Source organism: Chinchilla lanigera, unplaced genomic scaffold (genome assembly GCF_000276665.1).
Source record: "Chinchilla lanigera isolate Chin_1 unplaced genomic scaffold, ChiLan1.0 scaffold00030, whole genome shotgun sequence".
NCBI lineage: Eukaryota > Metazoa > Chordata > Mammalia > Rodentia > Chinchillidae > Chinchilla > Chinchilla lanigera.
Genome location: NW_004955431.1, coordinates 4966416 through 4985663, shown reverse-complemented (window position 1 = coordinate 4985663; position 19248 = coordinate 4966416). Strand labels below are relative to the sequence as shown.

Genomic DNA, 19248 nt, shown 5'->3' with positions numbered 1-19248 from the left:
CTGCTTCAGGCTCCCAGAGTGCTGGGATTAGAGACATGCACCACCATACCCAGCTTCAACACTGTTTTTAACACCCTGACAAGGTAATTGAAATGTCTGCTCTTCTTCATTCAGCTGACAAGTTACAAAGTATGTGAGGTGCTCCGGAAACTCTGTTAGGGCACAAAGCTGAAGCAGACATGATTTCTATCCTCAGTCAGTTCAGAGTCTTAAGAAGAAGGCAGAGGCACACACTGAGGAGCATGCCAAGGCTTCAAGACACACAGTCCCATCTCAGCTGACTGCTTCTTAGCTAAGTAAGCCACAGAAGGCAAGTAACATCTGAAAGCCTTTGTTTCCTGAGGCACGTACGCACGAGCCACGTACCACCTCCATCATAGCAGTATTGTGCAACTGGGGTGAGGCAACGTTGGTAAAGCGGAATGCCTGACACATGACAGATGTTTAATAAACATTCAATTGTCATTTCTTTTTGATTCTCTTGAATAACCTACATGAGCTAACAGTGATATATACTGTGAGTATAAAAATCATAAAAACTATCTAAACAACAAACCCATACGTGGTCAACAGCATTTGTATACAATAATTACCATTGTGAATACTGCTATATAGATATATATATCCTGCCTTCTCACCCAAACTCCCCATAACACTGTACATATATGAGAGTAACCTTCAGAGAACAGAGATTTTATCACTTCGAGGACCTGTTCCAAAACTCCTCAATGATTATGAATGTATCTTGGCAATATATTAAGAAAAATCTTGGCTCCTTAACAGTTTTAAAGAGGAAGAAAACACGTTTTCACAAAGATGAGCATACATTTATCTCTATGACTACCCTACAGCTATTATTTAGTAGCCAAATGGTGAAAATTAGTCTAGTGGAAACTTTACTTCTTTGCTGACATTTTCTCATCCATCACTTATCCCCTTTAGGCACAATAGAAAGTCTTGGGGTGGGGTGGATGGAGTGTTTCACAAAAGAAATCCGGTTCCTTTACACAGTGTTAACTACTCATCCTGAGTCAAGGATTTCACAAAGTTCCATTAACCCGCTTTCCATATGGGCTGGTTTCTTTCCGAACACTTCTTGCCCTTTCTTACCTCCGTATTTTTCTATGGGTGTCTTTTTCCCACAATACCTTACCTTCCCATCTGTAGCTATCAAATCTTGGCCCGTCTTCTAAACCCAGCGCACATCTAGTCTCTACAGAGCTGTCCCAGACTACCGACCCCTCTTTGAGTTCACCGTTTTGCCAGTGGCATGCTCACTACTGTATGTTGCTACTTCACAGTCGTTTTGTGTTTCTTATTTCATACCTCAATCTCTCCTCCACTGTATTATGAACTCTGAAGCCACACTGTACTAGGACTGGCAATAACCTTTTGCATACAGTTACTTAGGTATTTGTTGGTTGGCTAGAATACATGAAGCATAACAACTGAAACAATATGTGATATAACAACCACTGTTAATTCCTAGCATTTTGTTTTGAAACCCTGTATCATTTTTAATGTTTGTGCTTTGTTTTGTTTTTGTCTGTGATGATGGTATTTTGCTATTGGTCTTTTTTTTACTATTCTCTTTAAAATAAAAAAAGAAACTATTAAAGTCCTACCTGAACATGAATAACAACAATCTTCTTTTAATATTAAAACAGAAGCAGATACTTCTGAAAACTCAAGATATATTAAACTATTGGTAAAACATTTTCCCCTATAGTAGTTCTTTTGCAAAGCATTCTCAATAGTAATAGAATTATAATAAACTATATAAAAATTTAAGTAAGTGCTTGTTACAACTAACTATAACAAAGTGTTTGTACTTTAGCCAATAAAACTTATTTAATAAATTATGAGTCCCCAGTTTGTGTAAGAAATCATACTAAGATATGTTGGGAAAAAGATATAAGAAGACTAGCCAAGTCCTCAGTACTCAATACTTTAACAGAAGAGACAGACTTTACAAAATTTTACAAAACGAAAGTTAAATAAGCAATACAATACTGCTAATCTGCTGGGTAATGTATATGATTAATTTCAGTTGGTAGCATTCAGGAACCATCTGCCAAGAATAAAATGACCACATTTGAGCAAGGTCTCTTGAAAGACAATTGGGACTTTTACACCAAGATGGCAGAAGGGGTTTCTGGGCTATGATCACACAGAACAAAAGGTACGATTGTGCAGTAATCCCTTTCCATCTTTTTATATTATTATTTTTTGTAGTAGTGGAGATTGCACCAAGGCCCTCACACATGTGCTGCTGCTGAGCAGTATCTCCAGACCCTCAACCATTACCACATTTAGCTTTTCTCAAAAAGTGACCTCCTCTGGGACTTCATGACCAAGGGGATTCCTTTCGTCTTACTACAAGTGAATGCCGTTTGGTCTTTCTTTCTCTCCTACCCCAACAGTGTCCCCGTTCTTTCCACAGCTAAATTCTACAAATTGTTTTGTACTCTCTTGTTGCTTCTGGCTTATCCACTCTTGCCCTAGTGCTCAACCCTTCTCTCCTTCCCTTCGTGGCCAAAATTTTTAAGTAGTCTGTATTTGTTACTGCTACTCTAACGCATTACTCAGTACCCTATGATGAATTTTCTTTTAAGTGCCTCACAATGTGGTTTTTATTCAGTAAAATAAAGTGGAATAAGGGTTTACTTTATGATTTCATCTTTGTTTAAAAATATTTAATCAGGATTTTTTCTTAAAGTTCACTTGCCATATTCAAGAAACAGAATGTATAGTCTCTGAAGTAGGACTTCTCATGTCCTGAAAGTAAACTACTATGCAACTAAGTACTTTTAGCCAAGGACCTTTTATTTTAGTGATTAATGAGAACCCTGAATCTTTAATGTTTTCTTAATGTATTTCCCCTAACTTAGAGCTCTTTATAAGTCTTCAAATGAGCACAGGTAGAATGTGCAATTTATTTTCAACAACACAAATTAGGCCCTTTTAAGGAAATTATTAGTATTACCCAGGGTCCTCAAACCTGACTGATGCTCCAATTTATTGGCAGTTTCATTTGCTAGTTGGAATAATGGCTAAGAAAAATGGGTTTTCCTCCTCTATACAATAAGCAGCTAGAACTCCCCATAACTTATTTATTTACCTTTCTTGCCTTCAAAGTTACATATATCAGCACCCATTAACCACTTGTACTGATTTCAAAAACTCAAACAACCACATGAAATATACACGTAAGTATTTTCAGGGACAGTGAATGTCATGCATGATTCTATGAGTTGCTGGCCAATACGGCAGCTCTTTTTTTTTTTTTTCCAGATTTTCTTTGTAATGAACACTTCTGTTCATTCAACAAATAAAGATCTTTTTTTTCTTTCTTTCTTTTTTTTAAATTTTTTTCCTGTACTGGGAATCTAACTCATGACATTGCGCTTGTCAGGCAGGTGCTGTGGCGCTGAGCTAAATCCCCAGCCCCATAATTTTAATTGCATTGAATCTGCATATTAGTTTGAGGAGAACTAATATCTTAATAATACTGTTTTCCAGTCTTTTTTTTTTTTGGTACTGGGAATCAAACTCAGGACCTTGTGCTTGCTAGGCAGGTGCTTATGCCATTGAGCTATATCCCCAGCCCCTGATCTTTTTCTTTGAACCCAAGATCCATGCACTGAGCTACATCCTCAGCCCTTTTCTAAGACAGTGTCAGTACATTGGTAAATTTCCCAGCTGGGGCTCTACCTCACAATCTTCCTGCCTCAGCCTTCCAGAATTTAAAGATTGCAGACATAAACCTTAACACCCGGCTTCCCTTTATTTTTTAGAAATAAATTATCCTATATATGTCCCTCTTTTTAAAAACAGCTCTTTAAAAGAGACAAAGATCAGAATCATAAACTTCTCTTCTATCCTCTTAAGGAACACTTTATAGATCTACCAAGTACACTGGACATTACAGAACACAGTATCTGTCAATAGGCTGATTTATATTTAACAAAGGCCACAACACAAATGTTTTCCCTAAAGATCAGAAAATTTCAGGCCCATCTCTAACATTTGTAGAGGCCGGAATAAAACTACAAATGGGGTTATGTGTGTCCATATTTTCATGTCTAAGTAGTTAGAAGTTATAAGTCAAGTTAAAGTATTAAAAAAAAGTATGACCTTACAGTCTAATATTGACAAGTGCCCCTTCAATTATCTGGAAGAACATGTTCTTGGATTCCTTACAGTTCCACACCATATTGTGGTGAGAGGGAAGCCAGCCCACCCTTGTCCTTCTCTTCCCACTACCCAATCCTGCAGTGTCTTGAGGGGCCCTGTGCAGGTCTATGGATATCCCACTTCAGTGATGGCGAACCTTTCAGAAGTGAGTGCCCAAACTGCAATCCCAAACCCACTTATTTAGCGCTAAGTGCCAATAGTGCAATTAAACCTGAATACTGAGGTTTTAGTTTAGAAAATACAACTCATACATTAACGTCTTTTGTCTTAAAGTGAAACAGCATGCCTGTCATAGGTTCGCCACCACTGTCCCACCTGCTCCAACTGCCTGCCTTTAGTTACTCCACAAGGCTAGGGGTACATTCACTGGTTCTACCCTCCTGAGGACCAACCCAGGCAAAAGGCCATGCAGACCTTGGAAATAAGCTCTGAGCTGTTGAGGGCAGAAAATTCCATTCTCAGTGCAGAGGATAGAACTGGGAAATGAGGGCTTAGGACCCTTTATCCTAAGGGCAAGTTTGGCTAGAGGATGGCTTTCTTTTATTTTATTTTTCCAATTTTTAAATTTTTCAGACTGGGTCTCACTGTGTTACCTTGGCCTAGAGCTCACGAACTTCCAGCCTCAGCCTCCTGAGAATCTGGGATCACAAGTACGTACCACCATACCCAAGCATTTCAGAACATGGCCTTCCAGGGCACAAGTCCCAAAGCTGAGCTGCTCTTGCCCAGGACTAAAGACAACACTGGTTAATCCACCAAATGAAGACTTTACCAAAGCAGACATGTTGATAGTTAATACACCAGTTGAAACTCAGTATGTGAGAAGGTGAAGAAGGTAGATAAAACTTGAAATTCCAGTCTCTAATCACTTCAGTTCCCTCGAAGTCTATAATCAAAGGGTCTACTACTAATCTGGATCTATCCTATAGACTAAAACCTAGATTCTGTGTTTTCTTCACAAGTTCATGCAAATTTACAGAATCCTATTCACATGCTAGAGGAAGCTGACAAGACCACAAGGAGCAGAAGGAAAACAATATCAAAGGCACGATCAGACATGCAGCTGGAAGAGAGAGCATTTCCCTTGTGTTCCTCCCCTGTGTGGGGAAGCTTACAGCAGCATTAACCATCTGATCAAAGTTCAGTGTCACAGCAGTGCAAGTTCAGGATCTCAGCTGGCTCTCCCGAATGCAGACTCATGCGGGTCTCTCACTGCCTCCGAGTGCACCTCGCCTGGCCCTTGTGTGCGTGGGAGGTCACGCTGGGCCTCGTCAGCAGGTCAGCGGCCTGCCGACAGCCCTCCCTACACAGGGTCTCCTCCCTCACCACAGTGTGCTCCACTGCCATTTCAAATGTACTTAACAAGAAAGTGACTCTGTTAATTTGAAAACACTAGTAAGTAAATCTTGTTGCAATACATATACATACTCCAGAAGAGAAGTATTTCAACTGGAAATCTTATTTATGTGTACTTACTGAGATTGTACCATTGTCTAGACCTATGGACAGTCTTCTTGTTTCCGGGTTAAAAGACATGCATGAACATGGAGCTGAAAGAAATGAACATGTTGATGAAATTAACAAAATGACAATTCTCATCAATTCAGGAGTGCTTAACTAGCTAACGGTGTGTGGCTTTTTTCCCATTATTTTCTACAATAGTTCATTTAACTCCCACTCACCAAAAAATAAAAAGTCACTTTATGACCAATGTCTAATTTTTAAAAATTATCCTTTTAATAAATACAAGAAATAAGACATTCTCAAAGTGAGCAGGTTCCAGGGGCTTGGTCTCACGTGTGCTTGTGCTAAATCGCTCAACTAGATGAACCATGTGTTGTTCTGCGTAAGCCTTTGGCCACCACACTCTCTCTTCCGCTCAGAACCCATTCAATGGAAATAACCTCCCCACCCTGACAAAAGCAAAGGGCTGATCTTTCACCCTCACTGCCAGCATGCATACAAATCCATGTAGCGGTGAAAAAAATCTGTATTTGACTCAGAAGTCATAAGGGATAGGTGAACAGCAGTCTTGTACAGCTTCCATTCAGAAGATGTGCCTGAGGCTGCTGGTTGAAAATGATTGCAAATTTGTCTCAAGCTGAAACTCAACTCAAGTTAGGGCGAGGCACTGCAGCAAAGAGACCAGGTCAGTCGGCCTGTGTGCTAGTTCTGGGCTGGGTCTCCCAGTTCCACAAGACCGACTGCCTATGTGAGTTAGGCCCTACGCGAGGAAGGTACCTGTGCTCAACAACTTACAAAACAGCTTCCAGATGCCTGTTTTACCTATGCTGCTCCTTAGAATGGGGGTCCACACTGAAGAGTTGTTCTAAAAAAGCCCAACACAGTCTTTAAATAAGTGTCTCTCCACCACACTCCCAGGAGCCCTATAAATCACAGCCTTACTCCTCATGATAATCATAATCAGCATTAAAGCAGTTATTTCTACTTTTTAGGTTAGACGTCTCACTCAAGGTCACACCGGGGAAAGAAAGTTGGAGAAGGTTCAAAGACATAATTCAAACATGTGGTCCCATTTTCACAGCCCAACTCTGATTACCTTTATAAAAGAACTCCAAGTTACACTGGTATAGTCACTTTATAATCATATCACTTAGAATAGTTTTTTTTGTTCTCTATAAAAGGGTCCTGAACAAATCAACAACAAAAAGTCTCCTAACTGAATAGTTTCCTTCTAATTTCCATGACAGATTCTAAAAATAGAAACACAGAAAGAAGTATCTCCCCCTTAAACTTTCAACAGTACAGCACAATATCTTTTTCTGTTTAGCCAGAAAATGAAACTAGATTCTTAGAATCCACTGACAAAAAAATCAATCAAATAACATTTAATAAACTGTCATAAGAAATTTAGACTTACTTTCCCTTAGCTTTACAAACTATTTGGCAATATTTCCATAAATTCTAAGATGCCAGCTTTCATAATCCCATATGTGTGCAGAATTAAAACCTAATGATTACATGGAAAACTATCATGTGAGCTGAAAAACATCAGAAAGAGGACACTGTGAACACCTCTATGTAAAATATATTCACCCATAAAAATATAAATGGAAAAACTAAGCACAGTTCTCATGTTTGAGAGATTATTTCTTTTAAGTTTTAAATACTATTTTGCTGTTCCTGTTAAATGAATTTTAAATATCTAATGATTCCTTAAATTTTAGCATAAAATGGAAATACAGTGCTTTTCAACAAACTTTATTAAAAAAAAGATTTAATCATGAGCATAAGAAGCAAAAGTTAATTACAGCTCAAGCAGCTATGTGCCAACCAAGAATAACACTATTCATCTGCCCACCTCACCGTCTAAAAGTATTTTCTCTGTGAATTCATCTAGAGTTCATGTAGGTTTTTTGTTTGTTTGTTTTTCGTTTTTTTGTGCGTTTTTTTTTTGGTACCAGGAATCACACTCAGGACCTTGCGCTTGCTAGGCAGGCACTCGTGCCGCTGAGCTATATCCCCGGCTGAGTCCACGCAGTTATGCCATAGTTGGAAAAACATGATTTAAAAGACTTTTTTTTTACAACCCTGACTAAGCTACCCTTAAGTCTATATCATTACTTCTCTATTCCTGTCTTACTACTGAACAAAAATGTAGGATGCTTACTATGCTCCAGGCATGTGACATGATATATGCAAGGTATTATTACTGCCATCAAGTTCATAGATGTGACATCCACTATATACAAGAACTATGAAACTCAAGTTCATCTCTTTGGTTCAAATCACTTTATGTATATTAAGAAAATGTCCCAGAATTCAAAACCAAACAACCTTTCCTTTATAAAGGAACCTGAAAGAAATTTTAACAAAACTCGTGCTGTTCTGTAACTCATATTCCTGAACCCAAGATACCCGACACAGGGGTGTACCAGAGTTAGACAGCATAAACTCTCAGGTGCTGCCAAAGGTATAGCTATTCTCTCTCTCTCTCTCCCTTCTGGTTTTGATAGGCAAACCTTATGATGCCCCTCAAATCACTGCCGACCTGTGACATTCCCATAGGAAAAGGCCTTGGGTTAATTACCCATAGGCCCTGAAAGGGCCAAGAATACATGAAGCAGATTCCAAATAATAAATCTTTTTTTTGGAGGTTAGAGGCAGATGGATTACCATAAGATCTTTCTAACTTCTACTTTCCAAAAAATTTAATGAAAAAGCACCTCTAAAAGACTAGCACTGTGGCCCAGACACAACGGGCTCCTAGCCATGTAGCAGCAATATCAAAGGAATGCAACCATCTGGGGGGGTCTGGGGTTTAGCTCAGTGGTGTAGCGCCTGCCTGGCAAGCATGACGTGCTGAGTTCAATTCCTGATAACCCTTCTCCTCCCAAAAAGAAAAGAAAGTTAATGGCATTAGGTCATTGTGGTAGCCATATGGAAGAAACCGTCTAGGGAACTATAATGAGACTGAGGTCCAGATAATAACTGGAGAATGAGAAAAGGAATCTTTTGGGGACGGGGGCAGGACAGTATGATTTAGGCATAATACTGTTACTAGGTTACAAAAATGGGGTTCCATAAAAAAAAAAAAGAAAGAAAACACCCCCAACACTCTATTAAATGCTACAAAACTATTAATTCATAAGGCAACAAAGAAATACTTGGTTTCTCCCATGGCTAAACGTGCAGGTTAGACGTGAACTGGCTGGGTAGCTATTCTGTCCCCCTACCTTAATACCTCTTTCTTCAACGAGTGAGTGAAGTGACTGACCAGAACTATACAACTACAACACAGTGTCCCTCCACTGACTTCCTGGGGCAACACTACAACCCTGACCTCTAGATGAAATAAACACATCCACCGCTACCCTTAACTGTGTCCCAGTGAGACATAGTCACACAAGTAAGCCCATCTGCCGAGCTTCCCAAGTACACATCATGCCATATGCAGACAGCCTGATTCTGCTCGGGCCTCTACTAACCAAATCACTGAAATTCACAGCCTTGCCAATGGTCTTGCTGGTGTGGCATCCTAGTTTCTTACTACTATTTTCATGTTTTGGAGGGATGACTATAGTTTCTAAATTTGCCATCTACCTTTTCTGTCTCAGTAGGAAGGCAGTCAAAGGAAGGGCACTGGTAAAATGTAGGAAGCAAGATAATGAAAAGTACAAATAAAAAGTATCTGAGTCTGCAGGTCTGTGGGGACTAGAACTTCTTGTTCGCCAACATTAGTACCAGGACTTTTGACTTTCATAGGCTACCATAGTCTTACCTTTAAATATTTTCATAGCATTTGAGTGTTTTTAAAAATTAATAAGCCTTTATAATTTACGGCAGATATCCAGCTTTAAGTTCAGGGAAATCTAAAGCAAAAAGCCCCAGTATGGGGTGATTACATTGAACATATAATTTGAAGGAGAAAAAGCTGAAGAGATCTGAGCCCCCAGACAAAGGAGACTCAAAACAGTAATATCAAACTCAAGAAAATAACTAAATGGATTACACAAAAAGTAGCTTTCTATACTTCTAATTTGGTTATACTACAATTGATATTTTTTTAAAAAGATCATGGCCTTTGCTTTTTATAAAAAAAAAAAAAGATGGTTGAGAGGAAGCATTCTCAAAAGAGTTCTACTTGAGAGAAGATTTTCTAATTTCTATTATTTACACCTATAATTCTTTCATTTATGGCTAATTTATTTTCTGCCCTTTGCTGACTGTTTGAACTTTGCTTCAATAAACACAAATTCCACTGAAGATTAAAGCTCTGGATTTCAATCACACTGACTGCTATCAAATGCTAAGGGCATAATCTGGCAGCAGATACTAATCTTCCTCATAAGATTCTCTGGTTCAAAGATAAAAAGTAAATAAACTAGTACATTTGTGAATAAAACTTCAGGTGTTGAAGGCATCATGGTAAAGTTAAATGTCAGGCTCCCATGATAAGGAGCCAGCTTGGATTCATGCACATTATTTCATTCATACTTAATTTGTCTTAGGATAATATTTTTAGATTTGCAATGCTGAACCCATGTTTTATTTTATTAGGCATACCTTTAATTAAAGACTTCTAGTGCCTAGCACTAAGAAATTTTTAGTTAAATAAAACATTTTAAGCGTTCCACTACAATTTATCATTCTGTTTTCATTTAGTCTAGTCTGAGTAACATCAGGAAAGTTAATTATGATTAGAAATGGTCACTTACTCTTTTAGGCAAGTTTTACATTAAAATAAAGCAATACAGCTACAGCAAATTTTAAAATGCTGTCAGATGAAAATCAAGTAAGAGTATGCTAAATACATGCTGTACTCACATTAGTTAATATCTGTTATCTTTAGTGTGGATATCTGTATTTTACTTCATGTCCATTAAAAATCAAAAGTTTCCTGGGTATCTTTTCTTAGTAAATACAGAGTCAACCATATTAAATCACTGTTCTTAAAAACACAAATAGTAAAAATAGTAATTTGTTTTTACACATACAAATTATTTTTACACATGGTTCCATAATACAATCTGTAAAAAAGAAATCAGAAATGGAACGATAAACTTCCTAACCAGGAACCGAGGCGTTACCTGAAATAAGTATGAACTCAATACGATGAGCATTTCTCCGTAATACACATCATCCATCCCCCAGTCTGTCAGGAAACATTCCAAGTTAAAGATATCTGTAAGTCACCAAAACAATCACTACCTGATATAAACTGAACTGCCAAGGTCATTATTTTAAATATCTTTCTAGCACAGAAACTTTCCCCCGAACTCCACTGAACTCAGCAGCAGAGGCTGGGGAAGCGCAGGAACCACCTCCATTGCACCGAATTATCAAACGCTGTCCTCACCAATGGAAAAATTTACATTTACAACTTATATACCAAATAACTCATTTCTCTTCCAGATATAAAGTATATGGACATGTTAATCAACTTGCTATTCCAAATCTTCAATTTCATGTTACCTATTGCCTTTAGATTGGCCCCAACAAATAAGAAAAGAACACCAACCTGGCCATAACCTCACAAATTAGCACAACTCACTCTGGGATCACATCGAGAATGACTGCATATATTGTTAAACACAAAGACCATAAAAGAATGGCACAAATAATTACTGGATATATCTAATAACCAAAGTATTGTGCAAATCTGATGATAAAGAAAATGGACAGTTTATCTTCAGGATTCAAAGCAGAGCACTTGTAGGCAGACTTGTCCAAAGTGACTTGACAAATTAACAGCAAAAATGAAAATAAAATTCCAGTTTCCCTAGAACCTAGACATAGGTTCTAACTTACAAGTGATTTCAAATGCTCCCATCAAAAGCAACACATGGGGGAAGGAGATGAACTTAATGTAAACAGCAGATTCAGCATGTTCAAACTTCCTCTCTCTATCGTAACCAACAGGATTCATTGAATGTATTCCCCACCTCATTTCATAGTCTTTAAAATGGCCTAAAAGTGCAGATATAATAAAATGAAACAAAAGAAATAAGCAAAAAGAGTCATGATTATGGAAAATATACAGAAGAACAGAAAAAAAAAATTAAAGATTTGTTAGGAACTGTCCAAGTTCCACCTTTCACATTATCCATAAGGACCAAGTACTAGGTCCTCAGAGCTACTGCTCCCAACGTCCAACGTTTTTGCCCCATAACACATGCAGGAAATTGTATTTACACAGTCCCCTGAGTAAATGGAACAGCCTAACCCCCGCCTCTTCATTCTGCTTTCCACACCACCCCCACCCTAATAAGAGGATCAAGTGCTCAGGAGACCTCTAATTAATTGGGACCACACCAGTGCACAGTGGCACACAAGTCAGGCAGTTCTGCCTTGAAGAAAGCATAAGGTTGCTGGACCTCATATCTGGAAAATGTGCTCCCTCAGTGCTTCTTCAGATAAAGGGGTGCAGCGTATTACGGCGGACACGGGAAAACAGTCACACGGCGTTTAATACTGGTTACACGTCAGTATAAACTGAGGGCACAGTGAAGGCAGTATTACTGCAGAACATGAACAAAAGGTGGAAAAAACTCGGAATTCAGACGGATATTCATACTATCCACCACAAATACTCTTTCTCCCAACCAAGCTTTTGATAAAAACTGGGAAGCAGGAGGTTCAAACTTAGGTGTGTCAGTGAAGACTCAGATTTCTGTACCCTACACATGAGCTAAGCAAACAGTAAGGAGGCCTGGCCGTAACTTCAGACTGGAATTGGCATCCCATCAGACCGAGGCAGACAGCTGCAGAGGTAACAGAACAGTCGTTTTATCACTATGTTCGGAATGGCTATTCATTTGTAACTACCTTGGAAAAAGTGCCTTCTGTTTTGCTTTGGGAGCAAACTTGCAAACACTCAGGAGCCAAAGTAAATGTCACCCACCTAGTCCAACAACAACAGAGCCCACAGTGGTTTTCCAGTTCTCTAACATGCCCCAGCCTGACGCTTTCACTTCCGCCAGCCTCCTAGTCATCTTTGGCAGCCAGTGAGTCACCTGTTCTCCATACCCAGGGGAGAAGTTGGCAATAAAAGCTCAGCCGCGATACCCAACGTTCACATAGAGTAAGAATAATCTCCACCGCCTGCCAGCCTGCTTTACACTCAGATTCCTCCCCGCCTCTTTTGTTTGACCCCCGGAGTGGCAAACCTGGTTGGTAAATCTGAAGTACTTCAACCATGAAAATAGGAATGCCTGTGCTCTTCACATGCTTTTTCTCTGTAGTGTGATACAAATGTGGTTGAAATACTATCTACGAGACGCCTGGAACAAATAATCACAATTATTGTTGCAACTAAGATCTCAACTCAGTACCTTGAGGAAGGGCTCTCTCCAGTTTTCAAAGTAAGCGGGGGCCCAGGTGGGCAGACTGTAAACTGATACTCTCATCGGCAGTTACGTAGCAGCAACTACTTGGGATACACCAAGAGACTATTTGGTCTTGAAAGGGTATTTGATAAGGTGATGCTCTGATTTCTCACTTGTCCATAAACTCAGCTTGTAAGAACTAGGAAGCAAGTCGGCTTATAAGAACTACGAAACAAGTCGGCAGTCACCCCAAATTCACTCTATGGGGCTGAGAGTATAGCTCTGTGGTAGAACACATGCTCAGCAAGACTTCGGGTTCAATTCCTAGCACTAAAACAAACTCAAAACAAAAACTTTAGAGAAGAGGGTTCAAAATGGGACTTTCTGTGGAAGCCTGGGTGACCACGTCCCCATCCTGCTTCTCTCCCATCACGACTCCGCCCTCCGCACCAGACTGCACAACATGAAGATGGGGCTGACCGCCATATCTCACCACTCCACTGTTAGTCCACTGTGAAGTGTGGTTATGGAAGAAACACTCAACATGTGTCAGACAAACTGTACAGAAAAACAGAGGTTCAAGTATTACGCTCCACTTCCCTTCTTTATATGCTGTCACTTTTCCCAGACTACGTTCAGCTCCACACCATGGTGGCACCCATAGGGCAAAGGCTCAGTCCTTTCTCTGTTAAAATCGCAGAGAACCAAAAGAAATTAGCAGATGGGAACGAGGAGGTACACAGTCAAGGCTAGGCTTAGACAGACCTTTGCGGCTACAACTAAGGGAAAGCCATTTGTGGCACACCCGGTCTATCCAGAGGAGAGGGGTGTCTCTCTCAAACTCAAAGGCAGAAGCCCAGCTAGGCTTGGGCTGGGAGTATGGAGATTAGCAGGCGGAGGAAAACACTCAGGACCACTGCTCAGGCACTCTCCTCCTGGGGAAGCGGGTATGTGCCACCCTTGATTCATCCCTCCTTTCTGGCAAATCAGCTTTCACTGTTTGTCCACTCACACAGCTGGAGCCTCACGACTGGGGTTTATATATTACTGGTTCAAGGGTAATAGCCTCGGCTGAAAAGAGCATCTTGCGGTCCAAATACGAAATTCCTGTGAAAATCATATTGGCCCAATGGCAAACGGCCTTAAGCAGGCAAACCTAGCTTTTCCTGGCTTCCTTGCTCCAGGGGAGGAGGAGTTGCTCAGAAAAGACAAGGGGTAAGGCTTTCTCAAGGGCTAGCGTTTATCCTCAAGTGCCTGCTTTCTCTTGCTTGCCCCTCCCCAGAGTTACTCAGCCTCTTCACACCCTGCTTTTCAGGCTGACTCTTGTAAACTCCGCCTTCACTAACTCTTACAGAACGCCACCAGCTCTCTCCCCAGAGTTACCAAACACCTGCTCCGCTGCTGAGAACATGACAAACACTGTATGTAAAAGGTATCGTAACCCACACGTGTTAGCATACATCCATAATCCCAGTATACTACTCTGGGAGGCCGAGGCAGGAAGATCACAAATTCAAGCCCAGCTCCGGCAATTTAGCAGGTTGGTGAGACCCTGCCTCAAAGGGCTGAAGGGCTGAAGACGTAGCTCAGTGCAAAGGTCCTGGGTTCAACCCCCAGTATCTTAAAGCAGGGAAGGGTATTTTAGTGGACAAAATAAATAAGCCATACTTTAAATGCTTAGAATATTTTCTTTTATATTTGGAATATTACTCATTATTTACATGTAAACATGCAATATAGTTATATCTGCCTTTTGCATTCATTTTATAGCCTCTGGATTTACGCACTTTCCTTTTTTTATTTGTTTTATAATACACGTAACTGTTATATAAGAATAATGGTGACTAATCTCTTAATGAAATTTTTTCAACGAAACACCGCAAAACAATCCCCTGGAAACTCAAATCTATTTCAGGTTCTCTAACTGATCAAAGGGTATGTTACTTCCTTCTACAATAAGATTACACCTCTCTCAGGTTAAACAAAGCTTAGGGTCTTGCTCAGAGGTTAGTTACTATGTTGTATCAATACACATGATCCCTAGGAACATAATCACTAATTTCTGAGCAACTGTGAAGAACACAGTCTTTTATTTTCCTTTTACCTGTGCACCATCAGTGGAAGCATTCAACAGTGAAAATTTGTAGATGTCATTTTGACCATATATGTACCCCGTTCACCTGCAGACCTCTGGCACCCTCATCAGCGGCATGTGCACAGTAGGTGTGCCGGCAAAAGTTTGCTTCACTGACATGTAATCTTATACCTGTTTACAAATCAATACTACACAAGCATGAGACTTTACCTCTGTTCATTCAAACATGTACATATAGCTCAACAGCATGTTGGCTATAACGTTACAAGGCAAATCTCAAACTTTAATTTGTATTCAAATCACCTAGGGGTTTTACTGATATGCAGATTCTGATTCAGCGGCCCCGGGGAATGCTGCTCTAATAATTTCTTAGGTGATGCTGAAAATGGTGGGCCGTAGACAACACTCTGAAGAGTAAAATAGCCCTTCTTAAACTCCCTTTAGTGCAATGTCACAGGCAAATACACAAATAATTTAGAGGATCCTTTTTCTCAAACCTCATGATTGAGCATTAGGAAAACGTATGAATCTTCCCGGGGGGAAATTATATTTATTAACTCAACCCCTCTACAAATGTTTATTGAGTATCTATACCAGATGTAGCAGTGACAGTAACTTTTAGTCATTCTTAGGACAGGCTAATTGATAATGAAAATGCAACCCGAGGCTTCTCTGTACTCTTAGAGATAGACAAATAAAGAGGGCATTAGAGTGACATCAAATGCACATGTGTGCATGTCTAGGGAAGGAGATGGGTAAGCAGTTGTTGGGGGTCCTATGCCTTCATGAGCTACTATTTGTGCTCATAAAAAGAAGGCTCCTTACCTCAAACCCTCCGTCCCCATTGTTTCCTGTGGCTGCTTCTCTCTCTGGGAACTACAGGGCTCTGGGGCCAACTTCACTTTGCTGGGTCACAGCCCTGCCTGTTCTGTCATACTAGATATTGTCTCAAGCTTGAGGAAGAGGGCCAGGGATGTAGCTCAGCGGCACAGTGCCTGCCTGGCAAACACGAGGCCCTGAGTTCAATCCCTGGTACCAAAAAACAGAACAAAAACAATGAAAGTTTGATGAAGAAGCAAATCAAAGTAACAACCAGGAAACCAGTAAATTTCACTTAAAAATGAGGGGGAAGAATCAGAGAATTCTTTCCTTTTCCTGTTTTCCTACACTATTATCACTGCTATGGTTAACAAGTTCATCTTCTTTTGGAATGTTGGGCCTAAATCCTATAACGTGTCTACTGGAAGCACAATGGTAAAGGGAAAATATAGCAGTCAAAATTCTGAGAAGTTTTTTCTTTACAGGAAATGGACTGAATACTTGCCTCAACTGTGTGGTTGTCACCTATTTACTACAAAATTCTAAAGCCATGCAAAGCCCCAAACATAATTTGAAAATCACTGAAAACCACTGCATCCTTAATAATTTATTTGTTCATCAACAGGCAAAATTATTATTATAGTATTCTTTTGCCAGAGGCACAAACTTAATCACATCTATAATTCAGCATTAATTTATTTGGGCTGTATATAGTGGCATGTACTTCTGATACTGGGATATTTGTACCAAGGGATGAGGTGAACACACACAGCAAGCCAGAGGGAATGCGCCCAAATGACAGACCTAGACGATTTTTCTAGAGTGCCAATTTTAATTAAGATTTGAAAGGAGAGAAATGTTTAATGTGACTGATAATGAATTTAAACAATTTTACACTAAAATAAACATGCAATAGGACCTAAAACACTAGATAAGAAGAAATTTCCTAATTTGAGGGCTCAGTTATTCATCTGTAAAGGAACTTCCGCCAGTGGCGCAGTCTAAGAAACACTGCTGAGCGCAAGGATATATTTCTCTGATAAGATCTTGGGGAAATGAGATCCACTTCTAATCAGAATGTTTTAATCCTAAGCAAATCCTTTTGAAAACCAAATGTTCAGCGCTGAATGTCTTAATTTCAACAAATGCATAACAACAATGCACAGACATATTTACTTTACAAATAAATTCAATGGACAAAATTTTGAATTGTCTGAAGGCATCTTACTTTCCAAAATAGTTGAACAAAAAGTTAGCAACAAGCGAACTGCTGCAATCAGATAGCCTATGTGCTATAGTCCTTCTCTCATTAATTTTATTCAGAAACTATGAATATATAGTCAATTTCAGAACGTTTGTTTTATTTTACATGGAGCCTTAGAGAATCTAAAATGATTTAAAATGGCATTTGTCATTATAATAAGATTCTCGACCTTTACACTTTCCTAGTAAAGGAGAAAATACAGAGAAGACAATCTGGGAAGGAAGAGGAGTTGCAGTGAGGTCTGGTTTGCAGGACAGAGACCCAAATACTTACAAGGCATTGCATGGTATATGCTTGGCCAATATTGTCCGCTGTCTCTCTTTAACCAAACACGAACTGTCCTACAAGAGAAGAGAATACGTGCGTGAAATCACAGTATTTTAGTCATGGAAGAATGGTGGGTTATGTAAAGCAAATCTCTTAACACTGTATATGTATTATATCAACTACATATAATAGTTATGTAGCTTTGTCATATATACCTTCCACATATACCTCTCTAAAAATTCTAGTCCTTAAATTTAAAGCTTTTGTACTTAGAATTGCATGACTCTTTAAATATCTTCCTCATATATGTATGTGTGTATATATATACACACACACATCTAATTGTAATAGTATATAGAAAATTACTTTCATTATTGCTTTGCCTTTCCAAGTGTCCGACCATTGCCCTTATCCCTAGTAGTTTCCTGAAGAATCTCTATGTTTTATTAATAAAGTGCAGGGATCAAATGAACTAATATGCAACATCTGACACTAACAGAATTCACAGTAAGACCATAATCATATAAGCCAGACATATCCTAAGGGACAGTTTTTCCTAGTAGCATGATCAAGCTCTGACAGTCAGATCTTCTGAGCTAGTGGGCTGGCCAGGGAGCCCCTGTGGAGCAGGTGATCCTGAAGCAAAGGCTGGATGAAGTGGCAGGCCAGCAGGCCGAAGAGAGATAAGGCACCCGTGAGAACTCAGAACAGGAGCCAAAGACTGTGAACTAGCTGGAGAGCACCAGCAGGTTCTAACCAACCAGAAGCACCAACCATGAGTTACACTGCCCGTGCCATCTTCAGCATATACCTGCAAGGCAAGCACATCAGGCAGGCTAAGGGACACTTTCTCTGCACAACCCCAAGTTGTGAAGTGGTATTCGTGGGTAAAGAATGAAAACAATGCCCCAAAAACTTAGAAATGAGAATGCCCACTTTCACCACTTGTTATCCAACACTTTCAGAAACCCGAGTCTGGGGTAATCAGGCAAATAAAAGAAATAATCAGCAGCCAAGTTGGAAAGGAAGAAGTACAACTACCTCTGTTTGTAGATGACATAATTCTACATATGGAAAATCCTACAGAATCCACATATGCATACCCAAAAATGCCCTACTAAAACTAAGAAATAAATTAAGCAAAGTTGCAAGGTACAAGATCAGCAAACAAAATCCAGTGATATCTCTATTTTTTTTTTTTTTCCAGTACCGGGAATCGAACACACGACCTTGCAATTGCCAGGCAGGCACTGTGCGGCTGAGCTAAATCCCCAGCCCCCAGTGGTATCTCTAATAGCAACAAACATTTCTAAAGAAATAATGGTTCCCAAAACACCTGAATGTACACATGTCATCCTCACTGAATACAAACCTTCCAAACCAACTTGTATTAAGGGCAATTGATAAATGTTTACATCTAAAACTAAAATTACATAAAAAATCTGTTACTATTACCTCCTGTGATACAACAGCAATTTATAAAAAAAAAAGTGCATCCCAGAGATAAAAAGTACAACTCAGATGGCTAAGAGTGCTCTACACAAATGTAAATTTTATAATACAACACTCAGAAGTTTGAAATTTTTTGAAAATTACATTTAAAAGGAAAAACACAGAAAGCTTTTAATAATAAGGGAAACTCACTTCTTTGGAAAAATTTTTCACAAAACAACTATGGTTAAAGGTGTAACTCAACTTGTGCTTAGTACATTCAAGGCCCTGGGTCTGATGAGGGCAGGAAGAACAGCAAGAAGAAAAGAATTGTGATGATCAGACATGTTTAAACTGAGCATGGTGGCTCATGGTGGCTCACGCCT

The 19248-nt window shown here is 39.5% G+C and overlaps 1 protein-coding gene across 7 annotated transcripts in view; it reads right to left on the bottom strand.

Moving 5' to 3' along the window:
• The window catches only part of Wdfy2 (WD repeat and FYVE domain containing 2), a 277243-nt gene that overhangs the window by 100984 nt on the left and 157011 nt on the right, over positions 1–19248 (bottom strand). For 5 of the 7 annotated variants that reach the window (XR_261449.2, XM_013515761.1, XM_005387605.2 and 2 more), the window contains exons 2-3: positions 17438–17505; positions 5674–5747 (exon numbers count right to left, since the gene is read on the bottom strand). Coding sequence is in view for 6 of the 7 variants with exons in the window: in XM_013515761.1 (XP_013371215.1) it covers positions 5674–5747; positions 17438–17505 (142 nt within the window). In the remaining variant the exon portion in view is untranslated. The remainder of the gene's footprint in view (positions 1–5673; positions 5748–17437; positions 17506–19248) is intronic. The other 2 variants (XM_013515763.1, XM_013515762.1) reach the window with 1 other exon arrangement.